This window comes from Eleutherodactylus coqui, chromosome 2 (assembly GCF_035609145.1).
Source record: "Eleutherodactylus coqui strain aEleCoq1 chromosome 2, aEleCoq1.hap1, whole genome shotgun sequence".
In the NCBI taxonomy this organism is placed as follows: domain Eukaryota; kingdom Metazoa; phylum Chordata; class Amphibia; order Anura; family Eleutherodactylidae; genus Eleutherodactylus; species Eleutherodactylus coqui.
The window spans coordinates 336,884,988-336,909,561 of record NC_089838.1 but is presented as its reverse complement, the minus strand read 5'-3'; the positions used below and the strand labels follow the sequence as shown (position 1 = coordinate 336,909,561).

The 24,574-nt window shown below is 42.2% G+C and overlaps 1 protein-coding gene across 1 annotated transcript; it reads left to right on the top strand.

Moving 5' to 3' along the window:
- The first annotated feature begins 10,646 nt into the window (after window positions 1-10,646).
- On the top strand, window positions 10,647-23,748 carry LOC136610421 (olfactory receptor 5G3-like). The gene is made up of 3 exons (XM_066589651.1): window positions 10,647-11,146; window positions 20,641-20,662; window positions 22,789-23,748. The coding sequence occupies exons 1-3, from the start codon at window positions 10,647-10,649 to the stop codon at window positions 23,746-23,748; spliced, it is 1,482 nt and encodes a 493-aa protein (XP_066445748.1).
- The last annotated feature ends 826 nt before the right edge of the window (window positions 23,749-24,574 follow it).

Below are 24,574 nucleotides of genomic sequence, written 5' to 3'. Positions count from 1 at the left end.
CTCTCCTTCTCCTGCCTCCGCCATGTCTTCCCCCTTTTCCCAAAATAAAAATATTCTAAAGCAGAGGAAACAGTTGTAGCTCTACAGATTCTCCTTGGAGAAGGCCCGTGCTTGAGTGTTGTCCTCATCTGGCAAAATTTCTCATTGTAAAATTTATGAAAATGCTTTTAAAACAAGCAGCTCAACTGCAGTTTTCCTTGGCACAATTTTTGATCTGTGAGACCCTATGTGGGCCTTCTTTTGCTTTTAGTGACACCCCTGTGCTATGATTGACCCCTACACCACTGTACACTATTTTGAGCAATTTGTGGGTGGATGTATTTCATGCAATTTGGGGGGCTTTGGCTGTATTGGGGATCTTCTGGAGGTAAATTAGTGAACCTTATTTTTACTCCCAATGACTTTAAATCAGAATTGACTCTCGATTCACGATGATTTTTGTAAAATTGTCTTGATACCAATGCAAACTGATATTTCTACTAATTGCTCATGGCGAGGTAAGAATAATTACATGCTTTTTCTCAGTTTTGATTTTCATATTTTGTGAGTTTTCTTTGTCTGAGTTCTTTTTAGCAAATATCTACCTAAATTTACAACCTCTTATTAACATATAGGATTTTATCTTTATGTTACACTGGAGACTGGAACACCAGAGACACATGAGATAATGACATAAAGAATTACCATAGTAATAGTCCTCAGTCCCAGTTGTTCACGCTGTGTATATATACACAGAGTCTTTGGATGGCTCATGTCTTATGACATATCTATGTGTGAGATTACCTGGAGCCATCCACACAAGCTGAATACTAATGGTGTCTGGTATAGAAATCAGACGCTTCCAGGAATTTTTAGAGAACAAATCTGAATGTGAGTAATATAAATGTGACGTCTGTATTTATCCTGGAGCAGCATGAAGATACTGGATGTGAGTACTGTTACCGATTCTTTCTGACACAATGCACAATCCTTACAGTCTTGATAACTCATCTGTATGTATTATATCATGTGTGATGCTAGGGGTTCACATATGACTCAGGATTGCCGTCTTCACCTCATAAGATGGTTGGTGACTAGAGATGAGCGAGCACCCAAATGCTCGGGTCCTCGTTATTCGAGTCGAGCTTTTTGAGAGCTAAAAACTGGGGCGGGGTCGAACACAGCGTGATGCTCATTCGAGTAACAAGCACCATCGAGTACTCTAATACTCGAACGAGGATCAAGCTCGACAGAGTACGTTTGCTCAACTCTACTGGTGACACTCAGTAACTCACTTGGCATCTGGAACTCTATTTATCTCACACCTGCTAGTTTTACTCCATCACAGCAAAGGTTTACAACACTTTAACACTGTAACAGTAAACTGGTACAGAAGTAAACCCTGGCTGTCTAGCCACAAACTACACATCAAAGTTGTCCCAAATGCATAGGCCTAGTGCCATGACGTTAGGCATCTCAGTCCATTACCCACTCTTGGTCTGCTGTACAGAGAATGTCTCTTCTCTTACAGGAAGGGTGGAAGAGGCTTTTCATCAGTAACTGTAAGCAGCATGCCCAGTCCGTTTACCAAACCTTCACAAATGCCTCTTAATTAACACACAAAAACACCCTTTCTCTGCTGAACCAACTTTTAGAGAGTCTTTTAATAGTCACTTCTGGTACTGTTTTACAACACATGTGAAGGAGAAATGATGAGTCCGCTCACAAGGCATCATGCACATGGTAGAGCGGTATACAGAAAGTCTATACAGTGGGTCCTTATTATTAGCTTTAGGCAGTAAGCGGGCAGCAGTTTGGTTCCTCACTACCTGGAGGCCGCATGAGGTCCTAATATATCATATGTCCGAGGCCTTGGATTGATTAGACTGCTAGAAGCAAAGATTTCCAGTCTTTTACCATGAAAGAGGCTCTAAAATATCTACAGAAAAAAATAATTTAAAAGGTTGTTATTATGGCCAAGACTGGAGACTTGAAAGGCAATTTGTCACCTAATTTTTAAACTAATTAAAACCAGACAGTTTAACATTTTCCATTTTCTGTCTGTTTCTATTTTCTAATAGTAGATTTGTTAAATTCTATAATTTGTACTTTACTATGGGGGCAGCCATTGTCTTTGCTGCAGAAATATGCTGTACAGCGGCTTTTAGAGATATGCTATACAGCAGTCTCATAGGCCATTCGCAGAATGGACCGGAGCTGACTCATTGACTTCTATGAGAGAGTGTTGTGGGCATGCTTAGTGACCGCTGCATTGGTCATTGTGCAGGAAAGGGGAGGAAGTGCGCCGTGATGATCAGCCTTTGTGTTATCCATTTATCAGTGTAAGGGCTCCCACCCACTTGCGTTAGCGATTTGCGTTTTTTTAGCGCTGCGATAGAGCGCTGAAACGTTCTACTTTGAAACAAATGAGTTGTAATGTGGCTATGCGCACTTGTGTTTTTTTTCTCGCAGCGCGGCACGTTTTTTTTATTGCTTGCGACTGCCCTATATTAGTGCAATGTGCTATTTTTCTCTCGCCCATGCAAGTCAATGGTTGGCGAAAAAACGCATCGCACATCGCAGAATCGCGACTGCGTTGTGATGCTTTGCTCTATAATTAGTTTAAAGTGTCAAAAATGCTGCGACAAAAAAACGCAGGACAGTCACAATACATAGAGCTTAGCGATGCAAGTTTAGTGGGGGAAAAATCGCAGCGCAATCACACAAAAATCACCCGTTGGCACCTGCGATATCACAGCGATTTTAAAAACGCACTATCGCCTTCGCAAGTGGGTGGGAGCCCTTACTTTTCAGCGTGTCTGTAATGATAAAGAGATGACTGCTCAATTTTCTTTCCAGAACAGGAAATGTCAGACTAACATTAGACTTAAGGTCCATTTACACGGGACAAATGTCAGGCAAACAATAACCAACACTCATTCCTGTGTTTCCCGGCTCCCGTGCTCTGGTAGGGAGCTAGCACAGCTGGCTCACACACAGAGCGGCCAGCAGGGGTCGGGGCAGTGCAGGAGATTTCTCTTCTCTCGCACCCCCGCTCCATTGATATAACACAGCAGCCGTTCAGTAGTGTATAAACAATGAGCTTCATCGCTCATCGTTCAGTTTACACAGAGTCTGTTCGGTAGTGAATGGCCGCTGTGTTATCTCAATGGAGAGGGGCAGAGGAGCGAGAGGAGAGAAATCTGCTGCACTGCCCCGCCCCCCTGCTGGCCGCTCCATGTGCGAGCCAGCACTACTAGCTCCCATGTGACAGCACGGGAGCAAGGAAACACAGGGACAAGTGTCGGGCATCATTTGCCCGACATTCGTCGTGTGTAAATGGACCCTTAGAGGTAGCTGTAAAAACCAGACAATTTTGAGATTTTATTTTTATATAGATCATGATCACAAAAATAATTTTAAAAAAAATCGCAAAAATCCTTAGAAAGCATAAATAACCTAAAAAGTTATGTTATACAATAGGTCATTTATGATGACACATTTTCTATAAGAACTGACATAACAAAACATTTCTAGTCCTGATGATGTAGGAGATTATTCCTCATTTAACATAGTTACATAGTATATAAGGGTGCAAAAAGACATGACCATCCTGTTAGCCTTAATGTTGATCCAGAGGAAGGCAAAAAAACACCAATAAGGGCTTTTACCCACTAGCATTATACCCTGGGTATAATAGATGATGGGAGAGATCTCTGTACTGAACCTTGATATATCTATACACAGTTATTAGAGCGCCCCCTTGTTACAGTCCGGGGTATAATAGATGATGGGAGAGATCTCTGTACTGAACCTTGATATATCTATACACAGTTAATAGAGCGCCCCCTTGTTACAGTACTAAGTATAATAGATGATGGGAAAGATCTCTGTACTGACTCCTGATATATCTTTACATAGTTATTAGAGCGCCCCCTTGTTACAGTCCTGGGTATAATAGATGATGGGAGATCTCTGTACTGACCCCGATATATCTATACATAGTTATTAGAGCGCCCCCTTGTTACAGTCCTGGGTGTAAATAAATAATGAAAGAGATCTCTGTACTGACCCCTGATATAATAATAATCTTTATTTGTATAGTGCGAATTTACTCTGCAGCGCTTTCAAGCATGGGAGAACACAGACAGTACAACAACTGCATGTGATATACAATCAGTTTGAAACAAACAGGGTAGGTGTGATACAGAAGGTCATTCAATAGCTGAGAGCTGCCTCTAATTGGTCACAGTTATCACTAAATCAACAGCCCATTCAGCAGGGTGGGATTTTAAATCCCTGCCTGCTGAATACTACTCAGAACAGTGCAGTAGAAGAGTCAGCTGGACACGACTGAGCCCCAGCAGCTGCAGAGAGGTGAGTATAGATTTTTTTTACACATTCTTGGATTGATTTTCAGGGAAGGGCTTATATTTTAAGCACTTCCCCGAAAATCTCTGCAGCGCTTGTGGCAGCCCATTGCTTTCAATGGAGCTGGCTATATTGCCGGCACCATCAAATTTAATGGGAGAACATTGCGCTACTCTGCCACAGCTGTGACAGCTGTGGCAGAGGATCACGATCTTCAGTATATGTTCTCAATGGGGTTGGTGCTTCTGCCGCCGGCCCCATTGAGCGCAAGGTGAAACCCCTGGATACAGAAGCATCCAGGGGTTTCACATACATAGAACATCGGTTACATGCGTTCTGCGAACCGGAGTCCTATACTTTTTGCCGCAGGCCTTTTTCCGCATGTCAAATTCGTACATGAGACCGCTGCCATTGAAAAGCATTGATTCTATCTAGTGCAAATTTTTTGATGCGCGGAAAAATGCATGGAAAAACCCCTGTGTGACTGAGCCCTTAGAGGGGTGTTCAGTCTGAGTGTGTTAATAGATCGGATTGTGCGGGCTGGGTGATGTACGGACAGGAGAGAAGCAATGTACACTGGCGCACTGCCATAGAGAGTTTTGTGGGTGAGGAGTTTAACCCGTTAGGGACCACCCAATCGTGTTGTTACGTCCTGCTATTTCAGGACGTGTATGGAGGGAGATAGTGCTGCTATCTCCTTATGTACATCGCAGGTGTCAGCTGTTTATTACAGCTGACACCTGTGGGCAACAGCCACATTCGGCAGCGTGGCCAATCGGGACTGTTAACCCTTTAAAAGTTAAAAAAAACAAAAAAAAACCTTTTGCCATATTTACAATAAAAATCTAAATAATAAAACAAAAATACATATTTGGTATCACTGCGTCTGTAAAGTTCCAATCTATCAAAGTCATGCATTATTTACTGCGCACGGTGAACGTCGTCCCGAAAAAGAAAATAAATAAATAAAAAATCCAGAAATGCGCTTTATCGGTCACCCATTTGCCAAGAAAAAAATCCAATAAAAAGTGATCAACAAGTCATATGTATTACAATACAATACCAATAGAAATGATAGGATGTACCGCACAAAATGAGCCCTCACACAACTATATCAACAGAAAAAGAAAAAAAGTTATTGTGCGCAGAAGATGGAGACAAAAAAAATATATAAGCAGTACATTAAAAAAAACTATACATGTTTGGTATCGTAGCAATCGTACTGACCCATAGAATAACATTATCATGTCATTTTTGTTGCAGTTTGTGCGCCGTAGAAACAAGATGCACTGAAAGACGGTGGAATGTTTTTTTTGTTTTTTTCCCCATTTCTCTCTACTTAGAATTCTTTAAAGGTTTTTCAGTACATATTATGGTACATTAAATAGTACCATTGAAAAATACAACTCATCCCGCAAAAAACAAGCCCTCATATGTCTACGTTGATAGATAAATAAAAGAGTTAAGATTTTTTAAAAGGGGGGAGAAAAAAACGAAAATGGAAAAAAGCAAAAGTGTGGTCACTAAGAGGTTAAATTTAGTTCTGCAGTGGATGGGCAGCCAGTGTAGTGACTGGCATAGTGCAGGCGCATCAGAGAAACATCAGGAAATGGCTGGCTGGAGAGAAACACAGGAAGTATTTCCTTCAGACAACAAGTCAAGAATGAATAAAGCATGCTCAAGGGAAGCTCCTCAGGGGTGAATGATCTCACAGCTACCTCACAAATACCTCCCTCTGAGAATGACCTATCAGCACACAAAATAATGCAACTGTATCCTAAATTACCAAACTTCCTGATTTGAAACCTTATATAAACTTTTACCCGCCTAAATACAGGTAGAATCTTTTTGGGACACATGATGTAGACGTGTGGTCTTTGAAAGGCCCTCCAGGCCTGTACATGATTCCTATCTAATATGGCACCCGCATTATGTCGAATAGCAAAAATTGCGCTAACATTGGTCTGTAATTACATCAGTATATAATAATAAGTCACTGGAGATGAGCGAGTATACTCGCTAAAGGCAATTACTCGAGTGAGCCTTGCCTTTAGCGAGTATCTCCCCCGCTCAAGACTGCAGGTTCGGGTGCCGGCGTGGGGGAGCAGTGAGTAGCGGCTGTCAGCAGGAGGGAGCGGGGGGGAGAGAGGGAGAGAGAGATCTCCGCTCTCCCCTGCAGCTCCGTGCCCGCTGCCGACACCGAACCTGCAGTCTCGAGCGGGGAGGTACTCGCTAAAGGCAATGCTCGCTCGAGCAATTGCCTTTAGCGAGTATACTCGCTCATCTATATAAGTCACATATTCTATAATTATATAAATGTAAGGGGTTATGACATGACATTAAAGGAGTTAATAGCGGGAACTGGTGTTCTCACTCATCCCTATTGTTGCATGGGAAAGTCAGCTGTCAGTCACAGCCGACTTCCACTGTGGATGGTGCAAGCTCAGCTTCTGAGTCCGTGCCATCCAAAGGACATTAGGCTATGTGTCTTCCCAGCCAGGATGTAACTTACATCTTTGTGTAGGAAAGGGTTAATATACAAACAAGCGCTTTTAACTTTACATTACCTCAAGTATCATCTGGATGGTAAAATACTTTAGACCATGTTGATGCTATATTAGAAAAAAAAAAAGATTATTGTTAATTTGATTTATTTCTTTATGAACTCTTTTTGATTTCCTTCCATCTTTGTTCTTTAGGACAACAATCTGACTGCAGTCACAGAATTTTTCCTATTGGGATTTCAAGGTGGACAAAGTTTCAGACGCTTCCTGTTCTGTCTTCTTCTGGTTGTTTACTGTGGGACAATTTGTGGCAATCTCCTGATCATCACCCTGGTGTCCACCAGCAAGAAGCTGCACACCCCAATGTACTTCTTCATCAGCCAGTTATCTATGGCTGATATCTTGCTAACCACAAACATTGCCCCCAACATGCTCTACATCCTACTAAATGACGGGGCTATGATTACTTTTGCTGGTTGCATCACTCAGTTTTATTTCTTCTGTGCCACAGAAGCATCTGAATGTCTCCTCCTCACAGTGATGTCATATGACAGATATGTGGCCATCTGTAATCCCCTCCGTTATCCCTCCATCATGACGAGCGCCTATTGTATAATATCTGCAATGGCCTCTTGGTTACTTGGCTTCTCCTTCACATTTATTGACACAATAACAATATCAATGCTCATATTTTGTGGACCAAATGTTATTGATCATTTCTTCTGTGATTCTCCTCCTTTACTAGAAATTGTCTGTTCTGACACCCTCATTGTCCGATTAGAGGTGTTCCTAGAAAGCGTGCCAGTCATCTTCATACCAACTACAATAATCATTACCTCATATGTTAATATTATTGTTGCTATCCTAAGAATCCCATCGAGTACCGGTAGACGTAAAGCCTTCTCCACCTGTAGCTCCCACCTCACTGTGGTGTCCATATTCTACTGGACTCTATTCAGCGTGTACGTTGTCCCAACAAAGAGGCAAACATGGACCATTATTAAAATCCTGTCCCTTCTGTATACCGTGTTTACTCCTATGATTAACCCCATAATATATAGCTTTAGAAACAAAGATATTAAAAAAGCTGCATGTGACTTCATCCATAAGTATTTGCTGTAACTTGATGTGACATACATCGCTGACATAAATCTATATTACATCAGGCATAGGTTTACTGATCATGGCCTGCTATCCATGTTGAAAATGTATTATCAATACATATTTAGCTGTAAGACTATGGAACAAATTGGATCTGGCTGCAAGTCCACAACAAATACATGGAAGTGAAAGCTGCTGAAAATAATATAGACGTCTGCATCTTCAACTTTCGTCAATTTTTTTTAAAGGCTCCATTTTTTCTTCAAATGCAATATGAATATTGTAACATACCAGCAAAACCTATAACAAGCTGCAAATCAAATCACAACCACCACACATAATCAAACATAGCATACACATCGCCTTACAGAGCAAGCTTTTTTTTTTCAGTTCGCTTTCTCAAGTGAATATGTTGAGCCAAGAGGAATGTAAGAAAGGACACTTCTGTTAAACTATTAAAAACAAGTAGGTATTAAGAATGTTCTCTAGCCAATGTATGTGGTATGTCTCACCCTGCATGAGGTTTATAAGTCGGGTCGCATTATTGAAGTGAGCTTCTTGATCTTGGCTGGATCAAATTAATATAGACAGAATGTGGCAAATTTACTAATAATATCTGGGGATCAGCGAGCTTTGGAAGAGTTCAGTTCAGCAAGTTCTCCAAATTTCTGCAAAAAAATTTGGTTTTGTCCCAATTAGTTTGAACAGAAGTGAAACTTCACCAATACCACTAAAACTGGTGTATAATACTGTCTAAGGGCTCCCACCCACTGGCGTTTTTTTCTCCACTGCGATGCGATTCTAAAGTTAAAGTCTCGCATCGCAGTGCGAGAAAAACGCAGGCAAATATCCCAAAATCGCTGGGATATCGCTGCGACATCGCCAGTCTTTTCAATGGGGCCAGCGGCAGCAGCGCTAGCCCCATTGAAAAGATATGGAGAATGCCGCGGGCTTCTGCCACAGCTGTGACAGCTGTCACAGCTGTGGCAGGAGTTTCCTTCATCCTCGCGGGGACCGCAGGGATGAAGGAACCCTCTGTCACAGCTGTGGCAGAAGTCCGCGGCATGCTATCCCATTGCTTTCAAGATCCCATTGAAAGCAGTGGTTTCTGAAAAGCCCTGCAGAATGATTATTGGAGAAGGGCTTGAAATATAAGCCCTTCCCCGATAATCATAAAAACGTGGTTAAAAAAATAAGAAAAAAGTTACTCACCTCTCCTGCTGCCAGCTGCGTACTCCTGCTGGCTCCCTGGCACTGCTACTGAGCTCTTTCAGCAGACGGGGATTTAAAAATCCCCACCTACTGAAAGGGCTGTGCAGATTGGCTGAGGGCTCAGCCAATAGCAGCTACTGCTTAGCTATTGGCTGAGCGCTCAGCCAATAACAGATAGCTCTTAGCTATTCATTCATGAATAGCTAAGATATTGCTATTTATGAATGAATAGCTTAGAGCTATCTGCCATTAGCTGCAGTTCACTTGCAGAGCCTGCAGCTGTGGTCCGCTAGTGGCAGTGTTGCGTCCTCTGGACATGCAACCTCAATAATATAAATCAAAGGCACAACCGTGCAAAGAAAACACTAAATAAATGGGGGAATTCTCTCCCTATACCCCCCTAGCCCGGGAGAGGGCCCTGCCTGCTCGGCAGACCGACCGCGCTGATAAGTGCGAGCCTGCACTCGTGCCTGGGCCACTGACCAGTCCCTATCTGGGAGCCCTAGCACAAAACAAAAGGAGAAACAAAACCAAACCAAACAGCAAAGAACTTAGCTTAATATGAAGAGCGTCCACCACTCTCTGTTGCTCCGTCGCTGTCCAACATAGGACTGAAGTGATTGACCAGCACTGGAGTCACAGTTAGCACTGCTTAAATAGGAGCGGAGCTACTTAGCACCAGGTGCTGACTGACATTAATCTTGCAACTACCACACCTCTCAGCTCCAGGAGAGGTAGGAATGCTGCTAAACCCTGGTCTGGCCTGAAAGCAAGGTGGGAACCTCAGAACGGCTGCAACAGGCAGTCACTGTTATGACCCTTGACCTCTCCCCAGGACCTGCATTCCAGCATGCAGACACTAGCCTGTACGTAGCACAGATGCCAGGGGAATAGGTCTGGTGTAACAGCAGCGGTGGTTGGCAGCAGAGGGAGGGGGCAGATTCAGGGGTAAGATTCCACTTTAAAGAGGAAATATTGAATAGACATTCGGATTAAGTGTGCGTTAATTCTGTTGCTCTACACGGGTAATAGGGTATTGTAAGCATCAGATACACCATTTTTATATTAGTTAACAATGACATTTCTAGACCAGACCCGCCAGGGTTTCCACATAGTTCTGAAATTATCATGTATTCTTAACGCCCAACTTGTTAACTCTTCAAATCTGCAAATTTCATTGACCTTAGGGGTCCACTGCAACAAAGTGGGTACAGTGGACTTCTGACAATGTAAAGGAATCAGGGATTTAGCTGCCAATATAATGTGTATGATTAGTCCTATTTTTGTTTATGATTGAGAGTTTGACAATAAACCACCCTGAATTACTGTCACCTGCCTCTGCTGCCGCCTGACTTCCTAACGTTGAAACATGCCAGTTGTGGGATCCTGCGCACATATGGTGGAGGATTCGGGCATTAATTTATACGGCGGTGAATGTGGCTCCAAACAGCGGTTAAAATACAAACAACCGCTGCAAGTATGGAGGAGTTGGTGAAACAACTAGTACAGATGATGGTACAGCAACACAAGACAAGTGCTCAGCAGCAAAAAGCCCATGTTGAGTCTATGCAGATGCAGCAGGAGATAAATCAACTCCTTGTGAAGCAACTTGCTATGCTGAGTCAGTCTGGGCAGAAGAGACTTCACTCCTCTCTGAGTACTGGTAAAGATGCCCTGAAAGCAGTGAGAGGGGCTTTACAAAAGATGACCTCAGAGGACGAAGTGGAAGCCTTCCTAACCATATTTGAGAGAATAGCAGAGAGAAAAAAACTGCCCTCTGAGCGGTGGGTTGATGTGGTGGCCCCTTACTCAACGGGAGAATCTCAAAAGGCTTATTATGACCTGACCCAACAGGATGCAAAAGAATATAGTAAGCTAATAGCAGAGATTCTTGCTTGCCTGGGAGTAAACATGGCGGTCCGAGCTCAACGTGCTCACCAGTGGATATATAGCGATAATAAGCCTGACGGGGGTAGGGGGTAAGGGGGATCCTGGTGCACACTGACATCACAGTGTGCGCCGGGATCAGCACTGTTAGTAGTGCTGGTTAATGAATACCGGCAGGAGAGCCGCGGCCCCTGCCGGTATTCATTAACGGGGGAGCGGCTGCGTGTCAGCGACTATGGCTACGCGTGTCAGTGCTGACACGCATGCCATAGGTTCGCCATCACGGCTCTAGTCGGTTCTTCTGGGGGAAGACTCTCTTACCATGGCTTTAAACAGGGTGTCAAGCCTAGAGGAACAGGGCCCCAAATTTCCCCAGAGTGGAAGAGGTGGAATAAGGAGAGGCTTAAGTATACTGGATAGAATCCCACTGGCCCCATTGCTTGCTGGGTGTGTCAGGCCCCAGGCCATGTTGCTGTGCGCTGCCCTACCCTTATGGAACCAATGGCTTGCACCTATGGGCGCCGCCATTCTCTATTCACACACCCTGTGTACAGTGCGGTTTCCTCATTGGAGCAACAGCCCCAACTCTGTCAAGTGAGCATTAACAATGTGACGGTCAATGCTCTTCTGGACTCGGGGAGTTTGATCACCTTAAGCGCTGCAGAACATGTTGGCACTATACAAATAAAGATTATTATTATTACCTTGGTGTCTGCCTCCCTTCCCCATGTGTTGATTCCACAGGAACACATGAGGGTGCCATGTATTCATGGGGATACAAAGGACTATCCTGAGGTTCAAGTGTCTATAAACACCAAATGTGGGGTGCCCCCCCATAAAGTTGGGGTAGTGGGAAATTTGTTGCACCCCACTACAATTGAGACTTTTCGCTATTTTGGGTTTTGTGGGCTCGAGTTAGACTTCCCAGGGGCCTTGTGTGTCCTAAAGGATCTAGTGATACTACTTTGGAAACTGGGGTAGAGACCCCGGTCGAGCTAGCTGAATTTCCCTGTACAGTGTTAATAGGGGATGAAGAGGAGGATCTGTAATATGCAGCCCAATGATGTGCCAAGTTTCATTTGTTTAAACTGTGTTAAAGTTGAGTGTATATGTGTTTCTGTGATTCTGGTCAGCAGCCCCTGCAATGGGAATGTGATGCTGGAGGGGCACACCCCTATGAGGTCAGCCTGCCTGTCTGCAGACACAGTATGAGAAGGAAGCAGGATGTGACGACACAGAGAGAGCAGCAGCCATCTTTGCAAGAGAGAGAACCAAGTGTCTGTGCTGTATTGAGAGTGTGTGGAGATCTTAGAGGACTTTCCTGTGCAGCTAACCTGTGTGTAATTCAGTCTAGAGGCAGACAGAGTGTAAAGAGACAGAATGTTCAGTGGAGCCATGCTGAAAGGACTGTGCCCAGTGGCTAACCAGTAATACTGACATTGTGGCTGTGGACATTGCGGCCAAAGCTAAAGACTGGCAGTGCTGTTGAGTACCAGATGGTAACTGCACAACCCCTGGCTTATATCACACCGCGGTGTATGGATTCTGCAGGACTGTCAGTGTACTGAGCTACTTGCTGTTGGATTCCATTTCATCCATTTGGTTTCCCTGCCTGCTGAGAAGGATCATTGCCTCAGATGTTGTGATAACCGTGAGGAGAGGACGCTTCGCTATACAAGGAAGGAACGACATTGGACCCCAACGCGCGCTTCTACAAACTGTAAGCAGTCCACCCGGACCACTGGTAAGAGGGGTGCGCACCCAAATGTGAAGTTAGGGTCAGTTAGGGATAGTTTGGGGAATATTGTTCTTTCAGTGTCCGTGCTGTGGAGGTGGACATAGTAAACGTGGAATATATTGTGAAATCTAACTTGAATTGTTCCAACTATACTGTGTATTGTGCTTGTCCTTATTCCTGTTGTTTTACCATTAACTTGACTTTACTAACCTGTAGTTAATATATTTTTCATAACTTGACCCCACCCCGTGTGCGTCCTTTCTGGTTGCGGATACCAAACCACCTGCCTTGCTCTCGGTTGACAGATATACTGCAAAACCCTACTATACTTGATTTGGAGGTATCTCGGGACAATTTTGCTACCGAACAGCTGACTGATCTTACCCTAGAAAATGCACTCAAAAATGTGTCTGTGGTGAATGGTTAACACCTCCTTAAAGCTCAAGAAAACCAAGCAAGGGTTTATAAAAGGGATGTAAGAGTTAGACAATTCAGTCCAGGAGACCGGGTACTTTAATACCCACGGCAGAAAGTAAATTTCTTGCCAAGTGGCAAGGGCCATACGAAATTGTTGAAAAAGTTGGAGAGGTTAATTATAAAGTGCACCAACCTGGTAAAAGGAAACCTTTTCAATTATATCATGTAAACTTGCAAAAGCCCTGGAGAGAACGAGATGTCCTTAATTCTCCTTGTTGTATAGTTGAGGCAACAAGTGGCATTCAGGACGTGATAATAGTGGAGGGACTGTCAAAATCCCAGAAACAGCAGGGAAAAGAGTTGTTACAGAAAAACAAAGATTTGACTAATGTAATTGAGCACGAGGTTATTACAGAACCCCACATAAGAGTAAAAGTAAAACCCTATCGAATTCCCGAAGCCCACCGAGAGATAGTTTCGCAAGAGATAAAAAAATGTTAGAACTAGAGGTGATTGAAGAATCCAAAAGTGAAGACAGCCTTCTCTACCCCTGGGGGCTGCTTGACTATGTGTGGATGCCATTCGGGTTAAATGGGGCTCCTGCCACTTTCAAGAGGATAATGGACAAGATTTTAAGTCCCCACAAGGAGTATGCCACGGCCTACCTAGAGGACATTGTTGTATTTAGCTTGGATTGGGAAAGCCATCTGAGTAAAGTTCAAGCTGTTCTGGATTCTATCAGAAAGGCGGGATTCACTATAAACCCTAAAAAAATGTGCCCTAGGCATGAATAAGGTAAAATATCTAGGATATATAGTTGGAAGAGGCCTGATTAAACCCCACGCCAACAAAGTTGAGGCACTACAGAATTGGCCCTGACCGTTAACAAAGAAACAAGTAAGAGCTTTTTTGGGAATTGTAGGCTATTACAGGCGTTTTGTCCCTAACTTTGCCACAAGAGCGGCCCCATTAACAGAGCTCACAAAAGGGAAAAGCAAATCTGTCATGGCTTTGTGGTCCTCAGAAACCGAACAAGCATTTGGGGAACTGTAGCTAATGTTGTATCAACAACCAGTATTGCTGGCCGCGGACTTTGTAAATTAATTCATAGTTCAGACAGATGCCTCGGACACGGGCTTAGGAGCGGTTAGAAATCAATGGGGAAGAGCACCCAGTTATGTTCTTGAGCCAAAAACTAACCCTGTATAAAAAGAAACTATTTGGTTGTCGAGAAAGAGGGTTTAGCTATAAAATATGCATTGGACTCCCTCCGATACTATCTGCTGGGTAGGAAATTCAAATGAGTTTCTAATCATGCCCCACTTAAATGGAATAATGCTACGGTAATGCAGTGGTTTGTAGCATTACAGGACTTTAATTTCCAGGTTGAACATAGGTTAGGTAAACTACAGGGGAATGCAGATGTCCTGTAAAGGGTACATTGTTGGCTAGCAGTAGATTCCCAGACCCTCAGCTTTTGACAGGGGGGGGGGGGGGTGGTATATGTAGTGAAGTAAGGGGTCAAGTCCTGGATAGTGTGTATATACTGCGGAGATTGCTAAACTCTGGGATATAACTCTGGACCATGCAGAGACTCTTGCTGGAGACCTTAGGGGTCCACTGCAACAAAGTGGGTACAGTGGACTTCTGACAATGTAAAGGAATCAGGGATTTAGCTGCCAATATAATGTGTGTGATTAGTCCTGTTTTTGTTTATGATTGAGAGTTTGACAATAAACCACCCTGAATTACTGTCACCGGCCTCTGCTGCTGTCTGACTTCCTAACGTGGAAACATGCCTGTTGTTGGATCCTGCTTACAATATATTCTTCATTCAAATCAGTTTAATTAAGCCTGACGAAGGGTCCATAGAAGATCCGAAAGCTTGCTGTACCATCAGGGATTTTTGTTAGCCATTAAAAGGTATCATATCTACAAGATTACTTGGTTTCTCTTACTGACAGTAATCTCACAGAGACAGAATGAGGATGTCATCTGTTGAAGCCCTAGAAGTGAGGCGAATCTTTGGTGATGGTAATATGTGATCTGTAACCTTTTAGTGAATAATGTGCAGCTAATGATGTAACGTAACTTGCTCTCTTTATACTTTGTGATGTGACGTCTGCAACCTTCATGCTTTGTACATACATGTTATCATATGTATATAGATATTATTTTTTGTATATAGATCTAATAGTTTACAATTGTGGGACAATTATTCACCACTATGCTTAATTATCAATTAGTTTGAATAAATTCTTATTGTTAAACCTTTCATAGTGTCTAAAGGCCCATTTACATAGGACGGGTGTCGGGCAAGCGATGCCCAATACTCGTCACTGTGTCTCCCCGCTCCTGTTCTCCTGCACTGGAAGTAGCACAGCTGGCTAGGTCACGGAGCGGCCAGCAGGGGGCATGGCAGTGCAGGAGATTTCTCTCCTCTCGCTCCCCCATCCCTCTCCATTGAGATACACAGCAGCCGTTCACTATTGAATGGCAGCTGTTTAAACTGCACAATGAGCGATGAGCGTCATCGCTCATCTTTTATGCCCGACACTCGTCTTGTGTAAATGGGCCCCTAAGGTTCTAGCGTGGGACTGTCACTATTGGGGTGATCAACCTGTTTGCAGGCAGGACTCATGGGGTAGTTGTCTTGTTAGAAGTGGGACCAAAGAGACAATGAGGGCTTAAGCATATTGGCCAAAATATGAGCTAATATTTTGTAAGTACAATAGCAATTCCATCTGTTTATGCATACAGGTATGCAAGGTAAGTGCTTTGGGTGTTTGTCAGTCGTTGAGTCATATCTGCTCGAGAGTCCCATTCATAGTTCACTAGTTCACATCTTTTGTTATTGTTTTCCACAATTTGGTGTGAAGGTGCATAGTATTTCAGATTTAAACCTGGATTTGTTGCTAAAAACCTGATTCCACCCTGTAGCAGTCCATTTTCATCGTTCACTTTACCACTGCAAATGGAAGCAACGTGCGTGTCAAAGGCACTACAAGTAATGAGCACCTTAAGACCAAATGTCCTACAAGTGCCTGGAAATGATTCCAACAGACACAGGTGCCTCTAATCATAGCACCAGCTGGTGAATGGTGGAAAACAAAACAGTTGGAGCTGCTCATGCTTATTGGACGATTAGACGATCCTCTCTGCTGGTGGTCTGTCAAGGGTGTCATGAGCCCGATCAACCTTCATAAGTGCCCTCACGTATCCACTGGTCTCACTACCTCCTAACAGTCTGGTCAGAATGGTTCAGGTGGTGAGCAATTTATTAATATAACCATCCAGCTTCTTACATTCTAATAATGGCCCCTCTCAAACTGTATCAACTGGCCGAAATCTCTTTGATGGCCTTGTAGAGGTATGTCTAGTGGTCAACAAACTCCACACCAGGGAAAAGAGGTTCACTATACAAGAGTAGCTCCTGAGAGCCCTTTTATAGGCCAAGGGTAACTGTTCATCTTATCACACCACAGCTCTAATCATTAGAATTTCTGTATGCCAAAATGTACAGCAAAACAACAACTCCTTCTAGGTATCTGATTTTTTTGACAAAGAGTGTAGATAGATAGATAGATAGATATGAGATAGATAGATATGAGATAGATGGATAGATAGATGATAGATAGCCTCCAGACAATGTAGATATTTCCCCTAAAGTCATTGCTATGCACACTTGGGACGGGTCATGCATAGAGACAGAACCACCATGCCTGTCTGTAGATACAACACATTTTGTGAGGTATCACACAGCACTTTGAGATTTTGCTTTGGGCGAATGTTTGTAGAATGCCACCTGTATAGTTGAGGGTATTAATGTTTAGTTAGACAAGCAGGAGTTAATTTGTTTCTGTAACTGAATGTAAATGTTCTACATTTTATTTTATGCAAGAAAATAAAGACAGGCCACTAGAGACTAATCCTCCACGACAGATAGATAATTATTTGCCTGGATTCATTATTCTTTCTATTACACGATGGACTAGATCACAGGAGATATGTAACAACACAAAGAAATCCCCGATGCTCATCCCGGACTGTGTATATATAACTAGAAATCTCCTGCTTCATGTCTTGTGCCATATTCATGTACCAGATCACCGGACATCATCCACATCATCTGCAGACCTTTATCAAATGGGAATCATACAGAGATGATGCCATAGAGGAAGGATCAATACTAATTGCATTAGCGGGTTCTGCAGCAGCATGAAGTTACCGCAGGTAACGGTCCCTAGAGGGAGAGCCGAGTCCCTGACACCCAGCCCCATGTAACTATATATAAGGCAAGATAAGAGGGATGAGATGAGTGCAGGAGACGCTTCCTGGGATACCTGTAGATACCTATGATGCCTCTCTGGGTCTCTGCTAAGATACGTCTGAACAAGATTTCAGGAGAAAACAGAAATCAGCATGCCTGTCCATTAAACTGTGGACCGAGGCATGCTGGACCGGGAGAGCTGAGAAAATCTGACTCTTCCAAAAATCTGACTCTTTTCACATCCTTTGCATATAAGGCAGGAAAACTTTGAGAAAAGATTATAAAGGGACCTTTAAACCTATAACAGTGTTTTATATACTGCATTCTCTCTATCAGCACTATTACATCATTAGCTTAGATGGGTTTATGAAAACATGCTGGCAGGTTCCCTTTAAGTGTCATCTTACATTTGCCACTATTACTTGTCACCATCTGGAGAAAATCAGGATCTCTCCAGGTTCTTGACATAGGGCCACCATCATCGTGGCGATCACACTGCTTATGGGATCTATTTCCCCTTTTGGTGGTTCCTTATTCACTGCATATTTGTGCTGCCCATGTTTATATAGAATGTGTATGTATGTGTCCAGGTCAGACATAACAGATGCACTCTTGTTTGTAGAATTGCTTTAATTTGACTAAATTCGAAGGTTTTCAGGCATGAACTGTCCAATTAAGGTCTCACCACTGTATCTGAACGGGATTCAAGTCTGAACTTTGATACAGATGCTCCAAAACATACATTTTGTTTCTTTTTAGCCTTTCAAAGGTGGACTTGCTTGTTGCTCCAGATGATTGTCCTGCTAAATAACCCAACTGTGCATTTATGCTGGATGTTTCAACAGTACCTTGCAATCATAGATGTATCTCATCAGCCGCAGTTCTGTTCTTCCATGGGCCTCATTTCCTGGTGGCATCGTTCCCCCTGTTCATCACTTACATCACCAAGACAATCTGGAAATCCATCCACAATGACTGCAGGTCATGCAATATGACCCAAGTGTAACATATTATACCCAGACACAGAAGTGAGCATACTCTCCACAAGTACACTGGAGTTAGTGGCCTCAAGGTTGCCCATTGAAATTTGAAAATGCTGGTCTATCATGAATTTTTTGGATCTGTGGTCCATCAAATGTACCTGCTTTTAGCTTCTCCATGCTCAACGCAGGAAATTTTATACATATATAGCCATAACACGTTCAATTTCTCTTCAATGTCTTTACAAAATGTTTAATCAAACCAAGTTGTCCTAATAGTAAGCAAACGCTGGCTGAAAAATAAAGTAAATATAGCAAAAATAGATAATGACATCAGGAATATCTTAAAAACTCAAGCTTCTAGAATTAAATGAAAAATAAGGTCTACAATTCCAGGCACCATGAACATAAATATTTTTTAGTTCCCCAGTGTAATCGTTCTGTGTAAAAGGGCCCTTAGCATTACCCCAGATGTAACGGGACTCATGTCTGTCCACAAAGTTCCACCTTTGATTTATCAGTTCACAGAATATTATCCAAAAATGTCTTATGAGTCATCTAAACGAGGCTTTTATGGCACATGTGAGATGAGCCTTTTTGGTCAATAGCAGTTTGCACCATTTTTGCCTAGTGTCTTTCTTATTGTGCAGTTGTGTTCATTGACCTTATGTGAGGTACTGTATGTGAGGCCTGTAGTTCTATATGTGTTGTTGATGTTCTTTTGGTGGTCCGACCTCTCCTAGGAAGGTTTACAATTTTTCTCCATTTGGAAGTATGGTTCTTACTGCAGTTTGCTGGTATCCCAAGACTTAGCAATGACTTTACAACTTGTGTTGCTTGTCTTGATTGTCCAGGCTATAAAATCAACCCCATTTTTGGCAATTAACCACAGATGTAAGTGTGCAGCCAAGCAGCAGCCAAGTGACCTTGATGATATCACCAAATGTGTCCCCCATCTTGCATATAGATAGCAGTTTATTTGGACAGTTGCATTACATGACCTAGCCATTTTACAGTTGAGCACAGAACTGAGAAGCTGTATCACATTCATATGCCTATATAACAAGTAAGACGTTTGGTACCGTGTTAGCCAGTAGAGCAAAATATGATTATTCCCTGCAAGAGAAACCAAGTAATCTTGTACAAATGATGCCTTTTAATGGCTAACAAAAAACGTGATGTTATAGTGAGCTTTCAAACCTCTCAGGATTCTTCCTTAGGCATAATGAAATAGATCCGAAGAGGCATGCATATTCAGTATATACACACGAAGTTATAACAAGGCACAGGGATGGTTGTCATTAGTTTCAACTTAAAAGAATAGCACAACAGGATGAGTAGAGAAATAAATAAATACTTATATAGTCCATTGATAAATATGTGAAGGTTTTATGGTCCCTGAATTAGTGTTGGGGGGTCACCAGGCCTGTGTGTTATCTGTGCTAGAGATATCTTATACTTCCCAGTCATGCATGAATCCTCTTGAAGAATTTAGGCCTGTGTTGAAAGTGTCAAATGTTGTTATAAATTTGTATTCCTAAATTCGTCTATGGCTTTGCGACTTGATATTGCCTTTTAATATAGTGACTTTCATGTGTTCAATGTTGTGCTCGTGACTTAAAAAGTGCTGGACCACAAGTAATTCTGTCTTTCTCCCTTTCATTGTGAGGTAATGAGATCTCATCCTTGCTTTCAGTTTTTGTCCCATTTCTCTAACATACAGCCCCTCAACAGAACTTTACTGCACAGGATCAGGTACACAACATTAGACGTGAAGCATGTGAATATCCCCCGGATCTTATAGCCCTGCTGTGTGTTGGGGATTTGTATCCCGTCTGCTCTCAGTACATTGCAGGGCTAAGTTCATTTTTGCGTATCAGAGGGCAATGCACTCCTGACTATAAAGTTCCTCAAAGTTGGAGGTTGCCTGTAACACAGAAGGGGAGGGTCCATGAATATGGTTTTCAGATGGTCATCCTTGTGTAGGGTATGATGGAGTTTCTTTGTGGTTTTCCTTAGCACCTCAAGCTGTGAATTTTAGGTCACTACTAGAGGTACACACTTAATTTCTTCCTTCCCTGAGTATTGGAGTAGTTGGTTTCTGGGTATTGAATTGGAGCAGATCCGGTTGTATCTGATGCCCTGGCTGTAGAACTTTGTAATTAACTTTGATGTGTTTAGGATGGAAACTATCCCATCTAAGGTATGTGGGCCGATCAATTGGTTTCCAGTATAAGGATGTCTGTATTGAGTTGTTTGAAATTTTTATGGTGGTGTCCAAAATGTTGATTTCAATATATGAGTAGCTTAATGTCAGTTTATGGTGGGGTGGAATTCATTAAATCTCTCATGGAATTTTTTTTAGTTCTTGTTCGGTGTTGGCCCAGATCATTATGATGTCATCAATATGGCAGAAGTAGGCCAATGGTTTGCTGGAGCAGAAGGCCAGAAAGTCACTCTCCCGTTTTGTCATTAAAAAGTTGACATATTGTGATGCCATTTTACTGCCCATGGCAGTTTCGGTGAGTTGGAGGAATATCTCTTTATAATAATTGTATGTGAGGATGAATCTTGTGAGTTGTAACATGGATGTAGAGGCAGATTCATTGGCCTCAAGGTGTGCCTGGCAGGCAGTCAGTCCACCTTCGTGTGGGATGTTGGAATATAAGGACTCCACATCCATGGAAGGAAACATTAAGGATGCATGGGGTAGTTGTGGTAGTGGCAGTGGTGGGCTCTCCTTCTCCTGCTTCTACCATGTTTCCTCCTACTACTTTCTTCCCTCCAAAAAATATGGAAATATGGAGTTACAGCTTTTATTTTTCCATGAGAAGAAAACTTTGCCCTCATAGTACTCTGTCGTTGATGGTGGTGAAACTGCTGCTGCTCTCCTTCAGCTTCTGCAATGTTCTCCTTGTTCTCTCAAAACATACATTTTCTAAAACACAAGAAACAGCTGTAGCTTTACAATTTTTCCTTGGAGAAGGTCCATGCTTGGCTGTTCTATTCACTTGGTATAATTTGTGCTTTGCAAATTTCATGACATTGCTTTTAAAACAAGCAGTACCCAATGTGGTGGTCCTGTGTGATCTGCGGTAGGCTGTTTTTGTCTTTGTCTATATGTATAAAAATGTTGAAATTTCAATAAAAACATATTAAACATAAAACAAGCAGTACATCAGCTGTCTTCCTTGATGTAATTTTTGATAACTCTACTGCTTTTCCTTGGAGGAGTAGGAGACCCATGCTAGAGTGTTGTTTTCACCTGGCAAAATTTGTCCTTTGCAAATTTTATAACATTGCTGTTAAAACAGGCAGCACACCTGCAATATTCCTCTGTGGTTTGGACCAGATGGAAGTTTCTAGTCTGTGGTCTGTGATGGCAAGCATGCATATTTGAGAAAGTCTGCCATTTTCTATGAACCTCGCACTCAAGTAAGTGTATTTCTTGCCTTTTTGCAACCACCCATTTACACACTTGGAGCACTGTCTGTTTTTATAATTTGTTTTCCTTACTGCAATTTTTGACATAGTAGACCCTATGTGGGCCTTCTTTTGTTTTCAGTGACACCCTCGTGTTATGATTGACCCCTACATTGCTGTACTCTATTTTGACCATTTTGTGGAAGGAGCACAGTGTTCCCAAGATGTGTGGCTGGATTCCCATGCAATTTAATGGGCTTTGGCTACACTGAGGACCTTCAGGAAGGTGAAATAGTGAAATAGATTTTGACTCCCATTGACTTTAATATGAGTCAAAATTGACCATCCCGATGATTTTACTGTAAATAACACAATCCCAACAAGAACCAATTATTCCACTAATCACTCATTACTATTTGTAACCCTTTCCAGATTGGTAAATGTCAGTGACTTTGTGCTACACCTGTATTCCAATCTCTTTAGAACATAACATCATGTACTGCTTTCTGAAACCTTCTAGCCAGCTTCCCATTACCAGATAGATTCTATGTAAATGCTGTTTACTGTAGATTCAACAGGTCTGGTCAGACCTGAAGGCAACTAGTGAAATAGAATCCAGTTATCATAAGAATTTGAATAACTGATGGATTTACTAGCTAAGGGGGCAATTACTTTTCACCTAGTTGCAGATAGGGCTAAGCAGATTTGTGATTACTTGGGTTCTCTTTGTCTATAACTAAAAGACGTTTAATGATCTCCAACACACAAGTGTTGAAATGTGCAAAATAGAAGTGATTGAGAATGCAACAAATACTTTTTTACAGTACTGCATATAATTGTATGATAAATGATTTTGTTTTGTGTTTTATCTATTTCCTTTTGTTCTTTTTCTTTCTATAATTGCAGGAGAACAATCTGACTGCCATTACTGAGTTTCTCCTCTTAGGATTTCAAGGCAGCCAAAGCACAAGGCTTTCAATGCTCTTTCTAATCCTTGTCCTTTACTGTGTGACAATTTGTGGGAACCTCCTGATCATCAGCCTGGTGGTCACCAGTAAGAACCTCCACACTCCAATGTACTTCTTCATCTCACAACTGTCCATCAGTGACATCTTGTTGACCACAGATATTGTCCCAAACATGCTCCACATCCTACTGAATGATGGTGGGACCATCACTTTTATTGGTTGCTTCACTCAGCTCTATTTATTTTGTGTCTCAGAATCGGTTGAATGTCTCCTCCTCACAGTGATGTCATATGACAGATATGTGGCCATCTGTAACCCCCTCCGTTACACTTCTATCATGACGAGCGCCTATTGTATAAAGTTATCTGTTAGCTGTTGGTTAGTTGTGTTTTCCCTTATTTTAATTGAAACCCTATCAACATCGAAGTTAATGTTCTGTGGGCCAAATATCATTGACCATTTCTTCTGTGATCTTCTTCCACTGATAGAAATTCCATGTTCTGACACCTTGATTATTCGACTAGAAATCTTCCTACTAAGTGTACCATTAGTTTATATACCAACCTCAATAATTATATTTTCTTATGTTAATATTCTACTTGATGTCTTAAAGATCCCTTTCAATACTGGTAGACATAAAGCCTTCTCCACCTGCAGCTCCCACCTCATTGTCGTCTCCATATTCTACTGGACTCTCTTCAGTGTGTATGTTGTCCCAAGTAAAGGGCAAACATCAACTCTCAGTAAAGTGCTATCTCTTCTGTATACTGTCATTATTCCTATGATAAATCCCATAATATACAGTCTCAGAAATACCGAGATTAGGAAAGCTTCATGTACAGCATCAGATTGTATTATGAGGGGATTAGCTTGGGATCACCTTTGCTGGGTCAAATGACACTTTTCTTCTCCAAGGCACAGCAGCCAGAAGTAAGTAAATGACACATGGACAGTTTTATTATGCATGGTTGCAAATAAAACAATGCAGAGCAGGAAGAGATAATACCTTGCCTCTCCAGCACAAACTAATACACAGACTTTTCTAACAACTGGAGAGCTTCTTCCTGCCAGCTTGCAATAAATCACATTTTTAGATCACACTGACCAGCTTTGTGTTTTCCGAAGGAGGAGCAGCTAGTGTTCTCCATCTGCTCCTTAAATGTCCACCCACTGAGCTAATTATATATTATCCATCATGTGGACTCTCCCTGTTACTTCATGTATAACAGGAATCTAGGTGAAATGTGCTTTACCTCCATAACCAAACATACCAGCTTGTCACAATATTCATAGCTGAGATTTGGAGAACATAGACAAGGACTTCCGCTTCTCCCTCCCGCTGTCACAGCCTCGAGTCTTCCTGCTCCTGGTGTCACAAAGCCTATTGGGTAAATACTTCTCTACTCCCAGGGGTAATTTACCCCCAACATAACTGATGAAAGGGTCCACCCCAAAACACATATCTATTGTTGGCATTTAATTCACTAAAAAAAAAAGAAGTTGGATATATTATCCCATTGCCTCATGACTTTCACTGTGGATCGGGCTGTGTCCTCTGACGTAATTCCATCCCGGGTAAACCTTCTCTAAAGCTGGAGATAGAAGATATCAGGCTCTTTTAGAAAAAGGAGTTAAGGGGATTATCCGCACAAATGCCTTGGGTTCATTGGGCCTCATCCATCGTAACAATTAAAGTGTTTTGTACATTTTAATTACACATATTG

Coding starts and splice junctions, on each gene's coding strand:
- LOC136610421 (XM_066589651.1), top strand. CDS start 10,647: ATGGAGGAGTTGGTGAAACAACTAGTACAGATGATGGTACAGCAACAC. Junction 11,147..20,640: donor AAGCCTGACGGGGGTAGGGG/GTAAGGGGGATC, acceptor TGATGTGTTTAG/GATGGAAACTATCCCATCTA. Junction 20,663..22,788: donor TGGAAACTATCCCATCTAAG/GTATGTGGGCCG, acceptor CTATAATTGCAG/GAGAACAATCTGACTGCCAT.